The sequence below is a fragment of the Podarcis filfolensis genome (genome assembly GCF_964270895.1).
Source record: "Podarcis filfolensis genome assembly, chromosome: Z".
NCBI classification, from domain to species: Eukaryota; Metazoa; Chordata; class Lepidosauria; order Squamata; family Lacertidae; genus Podarcis; species Podarcis filfolensis.
Genome location: NC_139617.1, coordinates 36,694,468 through 36,713,689, shown reverse-complemented (window position 1 = coordinate 36,713,689; position 19,222 = coordinate 36,694,468). Strand labels below are relative to the sequence as shown.

Here is a 19,222-nt window from a genome sequence, read left to right as displayed (position 1 = left end):
GAAAGGGCTTAAACAAATATGTGCATTAGAGAAAATTAAATACAACAATGTGTGAGTTGAGAGAAAGAAATGCACACCTGAATGCTGAGAAGTCATCCCAGTGACTTTTTTTAAAATGCAAAGTGATGTGGAAATGTGGAGAACTGAAAATTGGAAAAATGAACTGAGAGAAAACTTCCAGACTCCAGATATAGTCAGGGATGATGAGAGATGTAGTCCAGCAATATCCAGAGGGCCATAATCACCTTGCCTGTGATCTGGGTCATTACTGTCTGCACTGACTGGCAGAGCCTCTCTAGGGTTTCAGGCAGAAGTCTTTCCCAGCCGTTCCTGGAGATGGCAGGGATTCACCCTAGAGTTCCTACATGTAACCATATGCTCTACCACTGTGGAATGTTGGAAGTACAACAGCAGGGATAATTTAGTTGGTATGATTGGCTATGTGGTTCCAAGGGAGTTTTCCTCCATATATTTGGATGTTTGTCTTCCTGCTATGTACATGAACCAAAAAAGACAAAACCTCTCTGTTCCTTTCTCCTCAAACTATACACAGTTTTTTCTGGTTTGCACAGGGAAGTATTATCAGGCCTTTTTGCTCTAGACTCAATCTGCATTATTTTAAGTGACTCTGCTAATATGGAGCCCTTTCCTGAGCTGCAATGGGCACATGAGCCACGAGAAACTGAGTCAATTTTGCACTTACTGTGTTTGTTTTTCTTCTCTGGCAGAGGTGGCGGTTTCTCAGAGTCACTAGTGGAGTCCGGAATGAGAAAGTCAGTGAGGAATTCAACGGGGGCTGGGGCGTTCCCTGGCTGGAAGGGCAGCACGGTAGCAAAAGGCGTGATGGTCATAGGGGGGAGCAGGGTGGGGTTGTGCAGATCGTCCTCTGAAATGTTGTCATACTGCGAAGGGTGCCTCTCAAACAAGACACGGCAGCCGGAAGTATCAAAAGTAGGGTTGACTGTCCCCCTCCTCTTCTTCTCTGGGAGAGCCGGAGGGACCTCAGCAGCCAAAGCGGCCGCCACTGGCAGCTGGAAAGTGCGTCCGTAAAATGGGGAGCCGGCCTCCCCCAGAGACTCTGGCAAAGGGCTGAGGGCGGTGGGCCCCTGCTGAGGTAACTGGTCGGCATTCGAGAGGTCCTGCTGCAGGAACTCGTAGTCTGGATCATAATGATCTGTGGAGAATAGAAGAGAGGCAACCATCAGGAGACTGAGCAACAGTGAGCCCCAACTGCTAGGTCAGAAGGGTGCTGATACACATCAGGACAGACTAGCAGTGGGTGGCGCCCCTTGGGACTAGTGGGGCAGAAGCAGAGGTGGATTTAAGGGAGCACAGCAAGTTCCGTCACACTGAGCGTGGAGCCTCAGGGGCACCACAACTACTATGCAGCATGGAAGGCAAGAGGTGGGGAGGAGGAGGTGCCGAATTTTGGCATCACAAAGGGCACTGCTGATCATTGAGACCCCAGGGTCTGCCACTCGCAGGAAGTCAGGGAGGCCAACAGTAAGTGGCTCCACACACAATGACAGGCAGAGCCAACTAAGGCCACATCAACACCATATATTTCAAGTACTATGACACCACTTTAAGCGGCCATGGCTTCCCCCAAGTAATTCTGGAAGCTGTGGCTTGGTAAGGATGCTGAGAGTTGTTAAGGGAACCCTATTTCCTTCACACAACTACTATTTCCCAGAGATCCCTGTGAAGAGGGAGTGGCTGTTAAACCACTCTGTCCTGAGCATTCAGCTTCAATGGATAATCCTCTCTCAATCCAGTTTCTCCACACCATCTCCCTCTTATTTGCCTTTTCTTTAAACTGCACACAAAAAGCAACACCAGAAAAGGGCCTTCTCAGTGGTGGCTTCCTGTTTGCAGAACAGTCCCTTCCCAGCAAGGCTGCACTAGCAGCTGTCACTATCTGGTCTTACTTGCCAGGCAAAAACATTTTTTATTCACCCAGTCTTCTGGCCCTTAGTTTTCTGCTCTCTTTCTTTTTTAGCAGGGTAGGTTGAGTAGAATAAAACATAACATATACTTTATCATTCTAGGTTGTCTCCAAACATTTGTTTCTGTAAGTTGCTTTGAGTTCACATTTGTGAAAAGGAGCCACTAATCAATCACCATCAGCTTAGATGCTACAGAGGCATTTCTAAACACCAGGCCCTCAAAACCCAAGCTGCAGGGTGCATGCACCCTGTCCCCTTTCCCCTCTCCAGGTCCTCTGGCAAGAACACCCACTCCCTACCTAGCGTTTCACAGCTTGTGTTGCGGGAGCACTGCCCGCTGTCACAGTCCAGCGAGGAGAGCTGCTCATCGGATTTGCTGAGCTTGCCCATGCTGTTGTATGGCGAGAGGCGGGGGGATTCCCCGCCATAGGACTGGCTGCCTCCTGACAGCCTCCGCTGTGCGTAACAGTCTGCATCAAAATCCTGGAGGCACAGAAGAAGAAGAGGAGGGGAGTTATGTTTGTTTCATTTATTCAAGGTATTTATTTTATTTAAATATTTACAAGCCACACTTTCATTAAAAATAAATAACAAAGCGGTGCACAACAAAGGCATGATAAAATGTGAAAACATCAATAAAATGCTTTCAGGTTTTGAAAAGCTAAGGTTTTGTTGTCTTGGAATGTTTGGGAGTTGCATTACGGGAATTTAGTTTTATTTATTTACAGTATTTTTTGCTCTATAAGATTCACTTTTTCCCTCTTAAAAAGTAAGGTGAAATGTGTGCACGTCTCATGGAGCGAATGCAGGCTGCGCAGCTATCCCAGAAGCCAGAACAGCAAGAGGGATCGCTGCATTCACCTCTTGCTGTTCTGGTTTCTGAGATTCAGAATATTTTTTTTCTTGTTTTCCTCCTCCAAAAACTAGGTGCGTCTTGTGGTCTGGTGCGTCTCATAGAGCGAAAAATACAGTATTTCGTTTATATTCCGCCTTTCCTCCAAGGAGTTCAATGTGCTGTACACAGTTCTCCCAGTTGTGGGGGTGGGGGCAGGAGGGTGATTTGGCAGGGGTGGAGCCAAAAGACCTCCAACACACATGGGGAGAGCACCAGCTGTTTCCAGCTTTATGTAAAGTATATAACCCCCTCCATGTTTACCTACTTAAGAAACTAGGTTTCTCAACCTTTGCAATAAAACTGTCTCACTTCCCTCCCCACCCCCCTAAAAAGCTACACACACACACACACACACACACACACACACACAAACATAGAGGCAAAGGTAGTCTATACCAAACACAGACCCAGACATACAGAGTCAACATGGCACCCCTCCTTTTAATGATGAGTGGGGAGAGGGGGCAACATGTGCCCCCATCACTGTGCTGGGCCAGGCCAAGCCTTTCAACTTCCTTGCCCTGGTCAGTGACAAAATAGGGACCAACATCATGCAGTGCCCACTGGTACTCTGCACTTTCATGTCCCACCACCAGCAATTAAATTGGGTCTGCTACTCAGAGCAGAAAACTAGATGGGCCAACAGTCTGAACCAGCACAAGGCAACTTCCGACTTACCTGCCTATTTATTCCAATTGGCAAACTGGACCCACTGGTGGTCCGGCTCATGGGTGCCACAACAGCCACTCTAGTGGGAGATGGCGCTGACTGGCGTTTCTTCGGCGGCAGTGCAGGAGGAGGGCTGTGAAAGGTGGGTCAAAGAAAAACATGAACACAACAACGCCAGTCAAGTACTTCTGGATCAAAAAGCCACAATAACCATCTCTAAGAAGGTTGGGGAAGGGCCATAGCTCAGTGGCAGAGAATTTCCTTTGCATGCAGAAGGTCCCAGGTTTGATCCCTGCTGGCATTTCTAGGTAGGGCTGAGAGAGACCACCACCCTCCACCCAAAACTCTGGAGAGCTGCTGCTGCTGAGCAGTGCAGACAAGATGGAACTAGACTGACCAGTTGTTTCTCAGATGTGGAGTCTCTCCCAGACCTACCTGAAGATACTGGGGACAGAACCTAAGCCCTTCCCCTGAAAACAAAGTAAGATTCCAGTCTTCATGGTTCTGAATAAAGTACTGATTTAAACAGGAAAACCCAAGAGGCTTCCTTCTAATGAGATAGACCGCTGGGTCCATCTAGCTCAGTACTGTCTACACTGACTGGCAGAGGTCCTCCAGGGTTTCAGGCAGGCAATCTTTTCCAGCCCTACCTGGAGATGCTGGAGATTGAACCTGGGACCTTTTGCAAGTAAAGCAGATGCTCTACCACTGAGCTATAGTCTTTCCCTCATTAGCTGCTACAGTGGTACCTCTGGATGCGAACGGGATCCGTTCTGGAGCCCCGTTCACATCCTGAGCAGAACGCAACCCGTGTCTGTGGGTAGCGATTTGCTGCTTCTGCGCATGACGTCATTTTGAGCATCTGCACATGCGTGAGCGGCAAAACTTGGAAGTAACCTGTTCTGTTACTTCCGGGTCACCGTGGAACGCAACCTGAAAACGCTTAAGCTGAAGCTACTTTAACACGAGGTATGACTGTATTTCCTTCAAAGGATGGAGTTTCTCATGAAGTTTGAAAATGGTAGTAAAACCCAAACCAACCATTTCTCTGCATTCAATGAGGGGGGGGAGAGTTAATTGTTCCTAATGGGGCTGACCAAAAAAACACACACCCCAAGCAACCAGATAATGGTAAGATTTTCTAGATGCCAGTATGTTTGCAAATTGTTCTGTTTCTGGGGCACGCCCATTGCCCCAGAGGGTGTCTTGATGTCAAAGCCCTTCAACAGTGAGAAAGCTGCACAGCCAACTCACACCAGTGACCACAGAGCCTGCAAAAGGAAAAGAATCTCACGCGATTCTAGCAAGCCACACAGTATTTGTTTGCATCCCCCATCACACACTTCAACAAGCAAGGCGTTGCCGTTCTTCTTAAACAACCCTGAACAGCTGGGTAGAGGGTCATAAGAAATATCAAACCCACCCAACTTCTAAAAAATAGGTAAGAAGACCCTTGCTGGATCAGGCCAATTGCCCATCCAGTCTAGCACCCTGTTTTTACAGTTGCCAACCTGATGCCTAAGGGAAGCTCATAAGCAGGATCCAAGCACAAGACACTTCTCTCCTCATGCAGTTTCCAGCACTTGGTATTCAGAAGCATTACTGGATCTGGCCATGGAGGCAGAACGAAGTCACTGTGTCTAGTAGCCATTCATAGTGCTCTCCTCCATGAATCTGTCCAGTCCTAATTTAAAGCCATCTAAGTTTGTGACCATCTCTGCCACAAATTAGGAGCTTTTGTGTGCTTGCTGCTTAAGGAAGATAACAAGAGTTTCGCTTTGTCTTCTTCCACTCTTTTTTGCTTTATTTCCCCACGCCCTCCACCCCCATTTCCATGAAACCAGAAATGAATGCACCTGCACCTTCACCCGCTCAACTTAGGCATCTAATCTCACCTTGCTTAGGAAATCAGAATGTTTTCCAGTACCGGTGGTGAGTGTGGCCAATGTATGCCTGCTCAGATGTGTACACACTGTACAGATACAGACCATACACAGAGACAGACAGATCATTTCCAGCCTCTTGTCATCAGCGCAGGAAATGCTGCCTTTTACTTCTGCCCTACCAACCCCAAGAAGTACCACACCAGCCACCACTGGGGATCTACAGTCCATTCTTACAACACATAACAGAAGCATGAACCCAGAACAGTGCTGGTTCTCTGCCTGACAAGCTGACATGGAAAGGGTTCTCTAAAGTCTGAAAACCTCTAAATGACAACTAGTTAATTATTTCAATCCTGACTGTAGTGACAAGAGGCTACTGAGGCAACTCCCGAACTCATTTCTTCCAGCTCTACCTGTTTTCAGCGACCCGGATGCAGGGAAGGGGAGGCTTGGGAGGGGCGACTTCTTCGTCCATAGGATCCGTCAAAATCTCCGCCGTCTGAGCAATCCCTGTTGTCTTGTTGAGAATCTCCATCTCACGATCCGTCAGGGGAAGCTCTGAAGGGCTGAGAAGGATGGAAAAAGTATGGCTTGCTTTGTATACAGCATTTGCAGCATTATGGTTCATTTGGCATTGTGCATCAGGGGCCCAGAGAGGGCACCAGGCACTGTGTAGAATGTACAAGTATTTGGAAGACCCAGTCACTCACTCTGGCCCTTTAAGAAAGCACCTTTTCCCACATGCATGTTTAACAATTAATTGATATAATTTAATTCAGTTCCTCTCCCTATATTCCTTTTGCTCATACAACTATTTATCTAATATATAAATGTACCCAAATATAATCAATTCATTAATTAACTACTAACCCCATAGGCAGGGTACTATTTTTTAAACACTACAGTCTTTTAATTTACTGGATAAGAGGATATCACAATACACGGGCATTTGATCACACCCACACCATACATTCAAAGCCTGTGGCTTCCACTTAGGAATCCTGGGAACTGTAGTTTGCTAAGGGTGCTGGGAATTGTAGCTCTGAGAGGGCTAAACTTTTAAGCTTGTAGCAGAGTTTTACTCAAAGCAGACATGTTGAAATTAATGTGCCTGCATTATTTCCATAGGTAGGTCTACTCTGAGTAGGATTCACATCAGATAAAAGCCTACCATTCCCAGGATTTTTTTGGGAGGGGGAAGTCACAACAGTTAAAGGGCTATGAATGTTCCTTAAATGTATGGTGAAAATGTGACCTTATGTTCCACGGATTCAGCAGCAAACTAGAGCAAGAGACCCCACTGAACTTGCTGCTGCTTCCTCCCTTCATCTTCCACTATTTCTCTTTTGGGTGTGTTCCCTGCAAGCAACTGATACAGGCCTGTCCCACGAGTAGCTTTGGTTTCTGACTGCTTCATCAGACACTCTTTGTGACTCACCTGTCCGTTGAAGAAGCAGGTATGCTGGGTTTAACGGGGCTTGTGGGGGACGGGTGTTCTTGCTTCTCAATAGTGAGCTTCACCAGCTCCTAATCATAAAATGGAATACAGGACAAAAATAAGGCTCAAGTCAAAGGCCACTGCAACTTTATTCTCCACCAGAGAAAACTTGTTTCTATTCTGATTCAAGGTTTTGGATTTTTTTCAAAGCCCCCAACCCCTTCCAAAACCTTCACCCAATGCCCTGGACAGAAAGAAATAGAACAGAAGAATGTGAGTACTGGAAAGATGCCCTAGTGGTCTAATCCATGAAGAGCTTACATTGCAAGGTGTAAACACAGCAACCCTGAAAGAAAGACCTGCCCAGCCTCTGCTTAAAAGATCCCCTCCTGCAGCGGAAGTCTGCCAACTCCAGGAGACAGTCCTGTCCACTTTAGAAAAGCTCTGGCCTCTTTGACATTTCACCTAATAGTGAGCTGAGATCTGCACCCTTGCAATTTCCACCCTCTGGCCACAAAGAGCACTGAGAACTAGAGAAGTGTAATAACATAGGACAGTCGGCTACTGTCTTTTCAGATTGGGGCCCCTCTTCTAAATCCCAGCTTTCTGTAGAGGGGCCACTTCTCGATTTCACTGACTTTGCTGTTCATAAGAAGTGGGGGGACTCTGGATCACACCCTCTAATGCTGGTAAGCCTGCTTCACCACAACCTCAATCTCTCTAGCTTCTAATTCCCCCCCCGACACACATCCACATGCTGATGAGTCCATGAGGGCTAGCACCTTGCTGGCTTTAAAAACTTTTATTTTCAGGATAACGTATGTTTCCAAGATGTTGAAACCTGTACGTAACCATGTCAGCGCTTGCGTGGGGTAACAAAGCAAGAAGTGACACATGAATTGCAAGGTAATATACACATGGAAAACAGCTCTCTCCATGCAGACTGGTGGCTGCCTGGGTTTGTGTTCCAAGCAGGCTTCGAGAGTTGGTTCATTGTAGATCATAGCATAGACTGTTGCTTTTCTGAATTCTTATCTACCATGATGCAAAAAGTAAGGAGGGTTCAAGCAAGACTTCCAAACAAAGGTGTATTGCATTGAAATGTATGTGTGTATTGAAATATATGAATGGAAATTTCATGGGAATACAAGATATATCAAAGAGGGAAGTAGCTACTGGAAAGCGGAAGCGGAACGGAAGAGGTTTGCTGGACTTTCAAAAAGGGCACCAGGGGGAAAGGGTCGGGGGGTGGGTGGGTGTGGCTCTTTCCTTTGTATAGTAGTAGACAACATTCCAGCTGGGCAAAAGTTACTCTTTCTGCACACGGCCCTCTTCTATCTAGGCAGCCAATCAGCATTTATCACAGCCCAGGGCCAAGTTACATCTGGTCTAAAATGTGTGAAGCAGGCTTGGCGATGGCGTGTGGTCTGGGGAAAAGCAGAGCTGTTCAGAGAGATTTGGAGGGCTACATTTGGCCCCCTGACTTGCTTTAAATCCTTGCTCAAATCCCACCGTTTATGTGAAGCTGTTAGCTCAGTGTTTCGTTCCTGTGCTCTCCTGCAAATGAGCCTACAATCTACAGGCGTGCTCGTTGAGCAAACCATCACACTCTTTCCCTGCTTGTCCCTGTGCTACTTCTCTCCCTTTCCTCTGCTGTTTGCCCCGTATGAAATTGTGGATTGTGAGTTCTTCAGCGCAGGGACCTGTCTTTATACTCAGTAAAGCACCATAAGTGCTGTTGTAAATAGCAACAACAATACAGTGGTACCTCGGGATAAGAACTTAATTCGTTCCGGAGGTCCGTTCTTAACCTGAAACTGTTCTTAACCTGAGGCACCACTTTAGCTAATGGGGCCTCCCGCTGCCGCCGCACGATTTCTGTTCTCATCCTGAGGTAAAGTTCTTAATCTGAGGTACTATTTCTGGATTGGCAGTCTGTGAACTGAAGGGTCTGTAACCCGAGGTACCACTGTACTGTGTTGCCTCAGAAATTCTGGGCCTCTTCTAAGGAAGTGTACTGCTTTTGTTTTAAAATCAATGTAACTGGTTATCAACAGCTAAAATTTGATGGCAAACATAGAAGATGGTTCCCCCAGAAGCCAGAAGACTGGGAGGTGGTTTTCATTTCTGCATCAGGTTCCCAGAGCTCAATATGTTAGCCTAGGCGCCACGGTGACTTGTCTGAAGAGACAGCTGTTTATGACTAAAGTTTTAAGGATAGCAATGTTTCTTCTGCATTTGTGACATTTTTGCAGGTGTGCGGAATATGTATTCTAGCAAAGCTCCTAGAATATGAAATCCTTCTTTAAAAGGTAGCTCATCTCTTCATGCAGACTTGGTCAGTTAACAAAACAGAATTAAAACAACAACCCTAAACGCAATGACTGCCACTTAACTCAAAGGAACTTATTACTTCCATGTCAACAAATAATAAAGTAACACAGCTCAAACATCAAGTGGGCTGCCTGATACTGATGCAGAGGATTTCAGTTAAACTCTGCATGGCCAGTAAGGACTGTTTAACATTAAGAGGAAGGGCCATAGGTCAGTGGGACACCAATTTTGCAAGCAGAAGGTCCCAGATTCAACCCCAAACATCTCCAGGTAGGGCTGGAATAGACGCCGATGAGAAACCCCGGAGAGCTGCTGTCCATCAGTGTTGACAATACAGAGCTAGATGGACCAAGGGCTTGACATGGGGTTCCTCCAGATGACAGAGCATTTCTGATTTGCTTGCACAAAGCTTACCTGGAGGTTAGACTATATGAGTAGCATCCAACTAAGTTCTATTCAGTGTAGACCCACTGAAACTTTTTAGAGCATTTCCCCCTCACTTTACTAGGTGCAAAAAACCCCAAACCCTTTTTAAAGTGGATTTGTTGCATCAGAGCAACAGAGAGTTTTAATCCATTTTAACTGTACAAACCTAATGTTCCAGTACATGCTTAAATTCCTCCTGCAAATTACTTATGGTCCGGAGGTGGCTTAAGTAGAACACAGCTGTCTGTGCTCTAATAATGATAAAGTTAATAATAAACCACAACAGATCCACCTTGCAAATCAGGATTTCAAATGAGAAAAGTATGCTTTATTGGGTGGGGGAATTCTACTGTTTCTGACCAAGTTATGAGTGCAGATGCATTTGAGGTGTGTGCTATAACTAAGCATCTATAGAAGTGTGTTAGAAGAGTCCAGCCTTAGTATTGCTACCATCAGTTTTGAGACAGCCCGTTCTCATGGTGGGAGCAAGGGGTCTGAGGTATGGTCAGAGGCAGAGAAGACAGCACTGTACCTTGACTCCATCCAGAACAGCCTTGATGACCCCTTTCACTGTGTTCACCACCTCTTTATCTTCAGAGTTCAAGCCCTCCAGCATCACCTGATCAGACCAACGTATCAGATTGCCCAGGCTCTGGTACACACGGCTATAGCAGGAAGAGATGGCCGAACTGCAGGAGCAAATAAAAAAATAATGCATTGGCATGGAGAATACATGGAGAGAGGTGTTTCGATAAAGGAAAACTGCAGGAAAAAATCCTTTGTCACAATACATTTTATTCTGATGTAAGACTCACCCAGTCCCCAATTTGAAGACTATTAATTTTATATTTAATAAGCAAGTCAAGATAAGCTCATCCCAAGTCTGATGAGGAACAGTTAAAAACAAACAAACAAGCAAGCAAGCAAACAAACAAACAAACAGGGCTCTTACTACTGAGTCACTGCCTCACAACAGTCCCTGAAGCTTCAGAATAGTCTTCAAGGGGCAGCCCAACAACCCATGCTGTACCTGTGCCCACCCTAAAAAATCAAGCAACAATTTGCACAATTTTCTAGGGAGATTATTGAGGGTCAGATTCAACAGAATAGTTTTGCCAGCAGGATTCTGTGAAATGGGTCCTAATAATAATAATAGTAGTAGTAGTTTTATTTGTAAGTCGCCCATATGACTGGGTTGCCCCAGCCACTCTGGGCGGCTCCCAACAGAGTATTAAAAACACGACGCAACACCAAACATTAAAATTTTTCCTAAAGAGGGCTGCAATGGGGCTTCCCTCTACTCTCCCTGGCACAATGTTACAATAAGACTTCCTCCAGCTCCCCCTCGCCTCCTCAAATTGTCTTGTGGTGGGGGTCAGGAAAGCATGAAGGGAGGACAAGGGAGACTGTTCCATCTGGCAAACGGGAATGCTTGCACTGACAGAACAATAGCAGCCTGGCATTGAATTCCTCCTTATAAATTATGCCATGTGCGACCTGAATTTGTTGGATTTGTGTTTCATCCATGCCACCACATCCCCCTTTCTGCTGCACAGTCTGATGAATGGCAGATAAGGAAACAACATTCAGCCACATCTCCAATTCTGAAAACAGCACACTATGGTCACCGTTCATGAGAAAATGTAGAACTAAGCAGTTGCTTGTTATAGTTCTACTTCCCCTGTTGATGATGCAAAACGCATTGGCTTCAAACGAGAGGGAGAGGAGAGAGAAATAAATCTAGACACATGTGTCAGGAAGGCAAAATTATATGAAAGTTATTGCATGCCACATATATATATTAATGGAGTAGATCATATATTCCCTAGTGAACGCAAGAAGTGTCCAGCTGGATTATACTAATGATCCAGTCTTGACCTGGGGGTGTTGGCGGTGAGAACAAAGCTGTGCAGCTTCAGAACTTATCTCAGCAAGCACTGGGAAGCGTCCCAAGAAAAGACATTTCTCATAGGCTCTGATAACTCTTGCCCTGCCAAAGCTTTCTCGACCTTGTTAGGTCCACATTTATCCTTAAAATGAGTGAAGATCCAAGGCCTTGTGGTGGGAGCATTGAGTATGCAAGCATTTGATGTCAACCACACTGCTGTGGTGCCTTTGCAGCTGGTGAATTTCTTGGTGATCATGTGGTTGGAGGGAGGCAGGGTTTGAGCCTTTCAAAACTGAATATATTCCACACCACAATAGCATGCCCAATTGATTGCAGACCCACTGGATCTACCTTAATGACATTAATGGATCACCTGTAAACTCTGTGGTCACTGGATGGGAGGTTGTTCTTAGCTGTAATTGCTTATAATATGCTTTTAGCAGCAGCAGCAGCAACAACCTCCTTGTTCCTGGTTAATCCGCTGGCAGCAACTCACCTCTGCTGAATCCGCGTCTCTGCTTGGACCAGCGGCAAGATGGCTTCCAGTACTTTGCTGGCAGATCCCGGCAGCATCTCCAGCACCTTGCTGTCGATTGCCATTTTGTCAACGATGGTCTTGAAATAGCGTAGTGCACTCACTACGTCCTTCTCTCTCTCCTCCAGCCAAGTGAGATTCTGAGGAGGAATGGAAGGAAGGAGAAAGGGAAACATTTACTGTTTCGGTCAGTGACCATACAGGAAGGAAGGTGCTATCAATAAAGATACTGGGCCAATTAACTGCTACATGTGTCTGCTTGCATGTCATTATTATTCATAGAATCACAGAATTGACCTAAGGGTCATCCATTCCAATATCCTGCAATGCAGGAATCACAACTAAAAGAATCCCTGGCAGAATTCAGTTATGAATTACTTCCGATGAAGGACCTTGAAGCTATTTCACAATGCGAGAAAAACATCTATTAAAGGTAAAGGGACCCCTGACCATTAGATCCAGTCGTGACCGACTCTGGGGTTGCAGCGCTCATCTCGCTTTACTAGCCGAGGGAGCCGGCGTACAGCTTCCGGGTCATGAGGCCAGCATGACTAAGCCGCTTCTGGCTAACCAGAGCAGCACACGGAAACACTGTTTACCTTCCTGCCGGAGTAGTACCTATTGCTCTACTTGCACTTTGACGTGCTTTCAAATTGCTAGGTTGGCAGGAGCTGGGACCGAACAACAGGAGCTCACCCCGTCACGGGGATTTGAACCGCCAACCTTCTGATCGGCAGTCCTAGGCTCTGTGGGACAGAGCCACCCGCATCCCTATCTTATTTTAAAAATGGTTTTGAATTCAATATGAATACCAACTGTGACAAAAAATAACCCCCACTTTATTGAAAGAGGAGCATCTTCAACACAGCCAAGCAGGCCCTTGGAAATGGTGCCTGGCTGATATGTAACAGGAGGGAGTTCCAAAGGGATGTGCCTCCCTCCAGCTACACGCAAGAGGACTGTACCACACAAAAGCTATAAGAATAGAACCACCACAACGCTCTCAGAAAACTAAATGAGCGACTCACACCTACACAATCCAAGAAACTGGAGCCCTAGCAACTGATGGGCTGTATCAGAAAGGTACACTTTACTTCTCCCTGATACAGAAATAACTTGGAATAAAGTTTTGGGGACACTTTCCTGCAGCAAGTCTTGGGAATCAAATTTAGCACAAGACAAACAGGGCTCTATTGAAAGTAAGCAGGTGTGGTTTTTTAAAACTTTGTTTCGGGTTGGGAGTTTTTTTTCCGGGGTGGGGGTTGCACCATACCCAGGAATTTCAATGTTACTTTTGGCGACTCCATTTCCACTTTAGCTAGACTCTCCCTAGTCAATGGTTAACCAGGCTTGGCCCCCAAAATAAATATATACAGATACAGGACAAATAATACAGAGCCTGCTCTGAAACACCCATGTTGGCTCTGCATAAAATCTTGAGGAAGCCTTCCACGGGCCACTCTCATTCTCCCAGAATGACAGCATCCTTGCCTGCACTGTGAACCTGATCAGTTGCATCCCTTTCGGCTAATCATTTGGCTGAAGACAATAGTTAACACTGCTTAGGAGCTAATCCCCACAAAGACTGACTGTTGCGCAAGTCTCTCTGCTTAAACACTTGGCCTCATAAATAAATTCACCCAATGCTGCAGGCTGCCTCATTCTCTCTCTCCCAGAACCCCAACCTAGAGCAGCAGACTAAGCAGGATGGAGCCTGGCCAGGTGCGTCAGACCAGTGGCACCAACAAGGAGGCTTGCTGGTGACTCAGACATACAGCATGATGTTCACACCTGAGATGGATTGAGTGTTCAAGCCTGGCAGAGTGGTGGTGGTGGTCTTGGTCCAGGGACCCCTGGAGTGGGGCCTCCACACTGGGGACCTACGGCCCCTGCCTTCTTGGCCCATCAACACCAGAAATGCACGGGGTGGTGGTGGTGGAGGAGGAGGAGGAGGAGGCACGAATCCACGAAGACTCAACTCAGACCAAGGAGCAAGGCTGGCCTGCAGGCTTCCCTACTTCCACTGCTTCCTGCTCAACATATCTACTTAAGAGCAATGCCTCTATTGCACCACCTGCCCCTCATGGGCTCTGCCTTTGGGGAGGGGGCATGACACCACACACTTACCTTGTTCACCACCTTCTCAGGAGTCTTCACCATGAGGTCAGGCTGCTTCCCTTTCCTGGATGGTGTCCGCTTTATTTTGGGAGAGTGGAACTTGTCCTTCAACTTCATGGTGAATGAGGCGAGATGGGAGCGCTGAGAATCTACAAAAAAAGATGAGGAGTATGAGTGTATTTATCTGATTGGGCTGGAATCCAACTTGCACCAAGCGATATGCCCATATCAATAAATCAAATCGTTATTATGGTTGGCTGATGCTGAAACAAAGCACATGATATACAGCAATACAAAATCGTAGCGTCAGAAGAACTAGCTATTAATGATTCAAGATGACAAATGAGAAACTGACCATTATAGCAGGTGTTGCATATTGCAGTCTTCAAATATGTACACTGAAAACTGCCATGTGCATGTCAGACTGGTGGTCCCTTCTAGTCCAGAACTGTCAACACTGACTAGTAGCAGCTCACCAGGGTGTCAGACTAGGAGTCTTTCCCTGCTCTACCTGGAGATGCTCTGCCACTGGTCAGTAACAGATTTATTTGACCCCTCAAAGCAGTGCTTTTTTTCTGAGGGTACTTAAGAGTCCGCAGTACCACCCCTGCCCACCCAGAAGCACTGGTTAAAAGTGTGGTACTTGTGGTACCAACTTCATAGTGAGTATAGACACCTTTTTTACTAGAATGAAAACACTGCCAGGTTAAATAATATGCCTCAACGGTGCTGAGTGGAGACTGTGGGTGGAAGCAGATTTGCGTTCTTTCCCTGTCTTCAGTATTATTTGTCAATAATAGTACAGGATCAACATGGGCTTTCATGATCTAATATTTTCGATATTAAAGCTTTAATCTTCTCCCAGTTTTTCCAATATAAGGGTGCTGAGAGCTGTTAGAAGACCCCCGTGCCCCTCCCAAAGCTACAATTCCCAGAGTTCCCTGTGAAGGATTGCTAAAACCCTCAAGAAATGTAGCTCTGTGAGGAGAATAGGGGGTGTCCTGACAACTCTCAACACCCCTAACAAACTACAGATCTCAGAATCTTTTGTCAGAAACCATAACTGTTTAAAGTAGCATTATAATGCTTTAAGAGTACAATGTGAATGTGGCCTCTGTTGAATACAACCCAACATGCCAGCAGATATATGGGAGGAGGCCATGGTAGCTGGAATAAATGCGGAAAAGGATATACAGTGGTACCTTGGTTTGCAACCGCTTTGGATTACAACCGTTTTGGATTACAACCAATTTTTTTTTAGGCCCCATTGGCGAAAGTGTGCCTTGGGTTACAACCTGTTTTGGTTTACAACCGGACCTCTGGAACGGATTATGGTTGTAAACCAAGGTACTACTGTAAAGATATATTGTTAAACTGGCTGCTTAAATGAGGAGAGGACGCATAATCATGTATGGGGTTCCCCCCCCCACCCTCATTTTCATTTGAGCTATTTTAGTTTCAATGCACTTTTCACGGTCTGTAGCCCTTGCAAAGAAGAAGCGGTACCTTTCTAACATCAGCAGGCATATTTGTAACCACTTAAACTGCAAAGTGAAACAAGCCCCGGTGATTTCACAGTAAGCCACTGCTGGCAGTCTCCTGCCTAAGCTGACACAGCTGGTCTCGGAAGAGGTGCTGGGACTCCCAGACAACTGGTTTGGGCGGAGGGGGACTTCAACATCCATACTGAGGCGACTGGCTCTGGGGTGGCTCAGGACTTTGTGTGTGTGTGTGCATGTTCATATGTATGTATATCTTTATCTATACTGCTCTTCAACATCATGGCTCCAATGATGACTATGCGGCTGTCATGGCTCCAATGATGACTATGCCAGGCCACACTCTGGACCTTGTTTTCTCAACTGGATAGGAAGAGGGTGATCTCAAAGTAGGGGATATTGACATCAGTCCCTTGTCAGATCACTTCCTGTTGAGATGTAGGCTTTCAGCACCTTTTCCCCTCTGCTGAAGTGGGGGACCTGTTAGGATGGTCTGTCCTTAGAAGCCGATGGATCCAGTGGGCTTCCAGAGTGCTCTGGGAGATTTCCTGTCCGAGCTCTGGCTGACCTCTGGAACAACTGAATGGCTCAGGCTGCTGACAGGATCACCCCTGAGCACCCTCTCCTGCTTGGCTCCCTGGTATATTCCAGAGCTTAGAGCGAAAAACAGAGTCATAGCTACAGGGGAGCTAGCCAGGTGTTTTGCCCTGGGTGAAGGCTCCAGAGGGGCACCATTGAGGCTCCCAGTCTCTCTCTCTGTGTGTATGCAAATTATGCACAAGGAGGTGGCAAACTTGGTCTTTGACCCAGGTGAAATACAGTCTAGTTTTGCCCCTGGCAAGGAAAGAGGCTAGGAGATGGTTTCGAACATGAGTAGAAGAACAATCTGGTTGAATGCAATCACACTCTGGTGGGGGCTCATCACTGAGTATACCTAGTGAGCAGTGAAGCCTGCAAAGAAGACTTACTCTGCTGCTTCCACTGCATTCTCATTGTGTGGTCTAGCAGAGCTTTCCCAGGTAGCATGGGGCCTGCTACAGTCTGGCCCGAGGGAGGTGGCGGAACCTATGGCAACTCACTGTGACTTGTTTGCAAAGCTTTTGAGGATAAAATTGCTTGCATCCACTGGAATCTTGACACCGCTGTTACAACAGATGAAGGGCAGTATATAAATTTAAACAACAGGGGGAGCTAAGCGGCGAGGCAGGCAAGCCAGGTGGGAAACAACCACCTGGCCTTCTAGTACAATATTAGACAAAAATAAACACTGGCTCTCTCAATCTGTTCCTTCAGCTTGTTCAAGGATGCGGTTGCCTCAGTTTATAAATCACACCGGCTGTTATGTCTATCTGCCTACAGTTAGGCTAGGCAAACAGAATACATGAGAATGCAAGAAGAGCCTGGCTGCTGGAACAACATCCCATCTAGGCCAACATCCTCTTCTCACAGTGGCCAACCAGAGGCCCAATGGGAAGCCTGCAAGTAGGACCTGAGGACAAGGGCAATTCTCCACTTTTGTGGTTTCCAGCAACTGGTATTCAGAAGCATTACTGCCTCCGACCATGGAGGCAGAGCACAACCATCATGGCTAGTTGCCATCAATAGCTTTTTCCTCTATGAGTCTGTCAAATCCTCTGTTAAAGCCATCCAAGTTGGTAGTTATCATTGCTTTCTGTAGAAGGAAGCTGCAGGGTTTAACGATGTGCTGCATGAAGAAGTCTTTCCTTTTATCTGTCCTAAATTTCCAACATTTGACTTTATTAGAAGTCCACTAGTTCTGGTGTTTTGAGAGAGGGAGAAAAACTTTTCTCTATATACACTATATACATTTCCCCAATGCCATGCAAAATTTTATAAACTTCTCTCACATCACATCTACATTGGCAGGGGACTGGACATACCAAGAATGTTGGATCTCATTTTTGTAGCAAGTTATAGCTGTAAGGGGTTGGGGAGTAGGACTGCTTTTCAAATAAAGAAGCAATATATTCCATTTTGAAATAATCCTTGCACAAAGGAACATAGGGATATGCCTTACATAGAGTCCCCTAATCATAAAGTAACATTCTAAGTCCTTAGAGTTCTGAATAAATAGGTACATAAATTAATAGGTACATACTGAAATAGACCATGAGTTCATCAAGCCCAGTACTGTCTATACTGTCTGGCAGTGGCTCTCCGGAGTTTCAGAAAAGGGACATTCCAAGACCTACTTAGAAATGCCAGTAATTGAACCAGGGACCTTCTGGGTAAAAGACAGATGTTCTAACACTTCATGCTGTGAACCACCCAGGGATCTTTGGATGAAGGGCAGTATACAAATTTAATTTAAAAAAATAAGTAACATTGAGCTTCAGCTCTTTTCTGAAGGATTCCAGACTGTCTGGTTGTCTAGAGGCATTTCTCAATCACCATAGGTGAGTGGCTATGTACATGTGCGGCCGATTTAACTAGCTTCAATGGCCGAATAGCCAAGAGGGAACCAAGTTTCTAATTTCACTGTGCAGCTTCAAATGAGAGATTTATTTATTTATTTGCTTGATTTTAAATATCAGAGCCAACATTATTAGGATGCTGAATTTTGTGCAAGGGAACAGATTCTGCAGCCATGTGGTAAACCCACAAATGGACAGGTCGAAATCCAGAGCTGCTCATGTCAAAGGAGATGGAGATGGGTCATCATTGGCATGCAGACAACTGGCCCATGGAGCTGCTGAGTCACACAGAAGTCTTCGTAGGCTCAAGACTTACCTCAAAGTACTCAGAAAAAAGAAACTACTAGCAGGGAATTATTTGCACTCTTTCCATACCAAGTCTTGCAATATAACACAACTGCAGTCCACAGCTGACTTCCATACTGTAGCAATACATAGTTTTGGGGTACAGTGGTACCTCTGGTTACTAACGCTTCTGGTTATGAGCTCTGCTAACCTAGAAGTAGCTACGCCTGGTTGTGAACTTTGCCCCAGGATGTGAATGGAAATCATGCGCTAGAGGCTCGCACGCAGCATAAGGCCCCATTAGCTAAAGTGGTACCTCAGGTTAAGAACAGTTTCAGCTTAAGAACGGACCTCCAGAACAAATTAAGTTTGTAACCAGAGGTACCACTGTACGTGCAGACTGCTACAGAGGTCACTATGCAAAACTCCCTCTGTGCTAGCAGAAAAAGTACTGCATTATGACTGTCAGCTGTTTCAACAGTAACCTTCTCTCTCTAACAATGATAAATGCTAAGTTTAGCCTTTTCTATTCCAGCATATGTGACTGTCTAACATCAAAACAAATTGCCATGACATAAATGGTGCTCTGGGTGTTCCTAATCCAAATAACAATGTGCCAAAGATGCATAGGACACTTAGGCGGGGTTGGCTCTTCAAAGATAATCTGGTCCAATATCCCTGGAAGGTGGCCTCTGCTTGAAAATCTCTTAGCAAAGGTAAGTCTGCTGCCTTCTGAATTTTTAAATGTTCTGTCAAAATTCTGCTTCTTGTCATTTGGACCTGTCAGACCTCTGGAGGATTGGAGGATAATTTGCTGCATGATCATGAGATAGGCTTTTTCTCCCATAAAAAGTACGTAGAGCTGAAA

General features: G+C 45.9%; 1 protein-coding gene across 13 annotated transcripts in view; it reads right to left on the bottom strand.

Moving 5' to 3' along the window:
• RAPGEF1 (Rap guanine nucleotide exchange factor 1) overlaps positions 1 to 19,222 on the bottom strand; it is a 111,134-nt gene that overhangs the window by 38,998 nt on the left and 52,914 nt on the right. For all 13 annotated transcript variants that reach the window (XR_014543971.1, XR_014543972.1, XR_014543973.1 and 10 more), the window contains 8 exons: positions 14,145 to 14,284; positions 11,979 to 12,157; positions 10,127 to 10,283; positions 6,835 to 6,923; positions 5,810 to 5,962; positions 3,520 to 3,643; positions 2,246 to 2,429; positions 704 to 1,174 (listed from right to left, as the gene is read on the bottom strand). Coding sequence is in view for 9 of the 13 variants with exons in the window: in XM_083596857.1 (XP_083452983.1) it covers positions 704 to 1,174; positions 2,246 to 2,429; positions 3,520 to 3,643; positions 5,810 to 5,962; positions 6,835 to 6,923; positions 10,127 to 10,283; positions 11,979 to 12,157; positions 14,145 to 14,284 (1,497 nt within the window). In the remaining 4 variants the exon portion in view is untranslated. The remainder of the gene's footprint in view (positions 1 to 703; positions 1,175 to 2,245; positions 2,430 to 3,519; positions 3,644 to 5,809; positions 5,963 to 6,834; positions 6,924 to 10,126; positions 10,284 to 11,978; positions 12,158 to 14,144; positions 14,285 to 19,222) is intronic.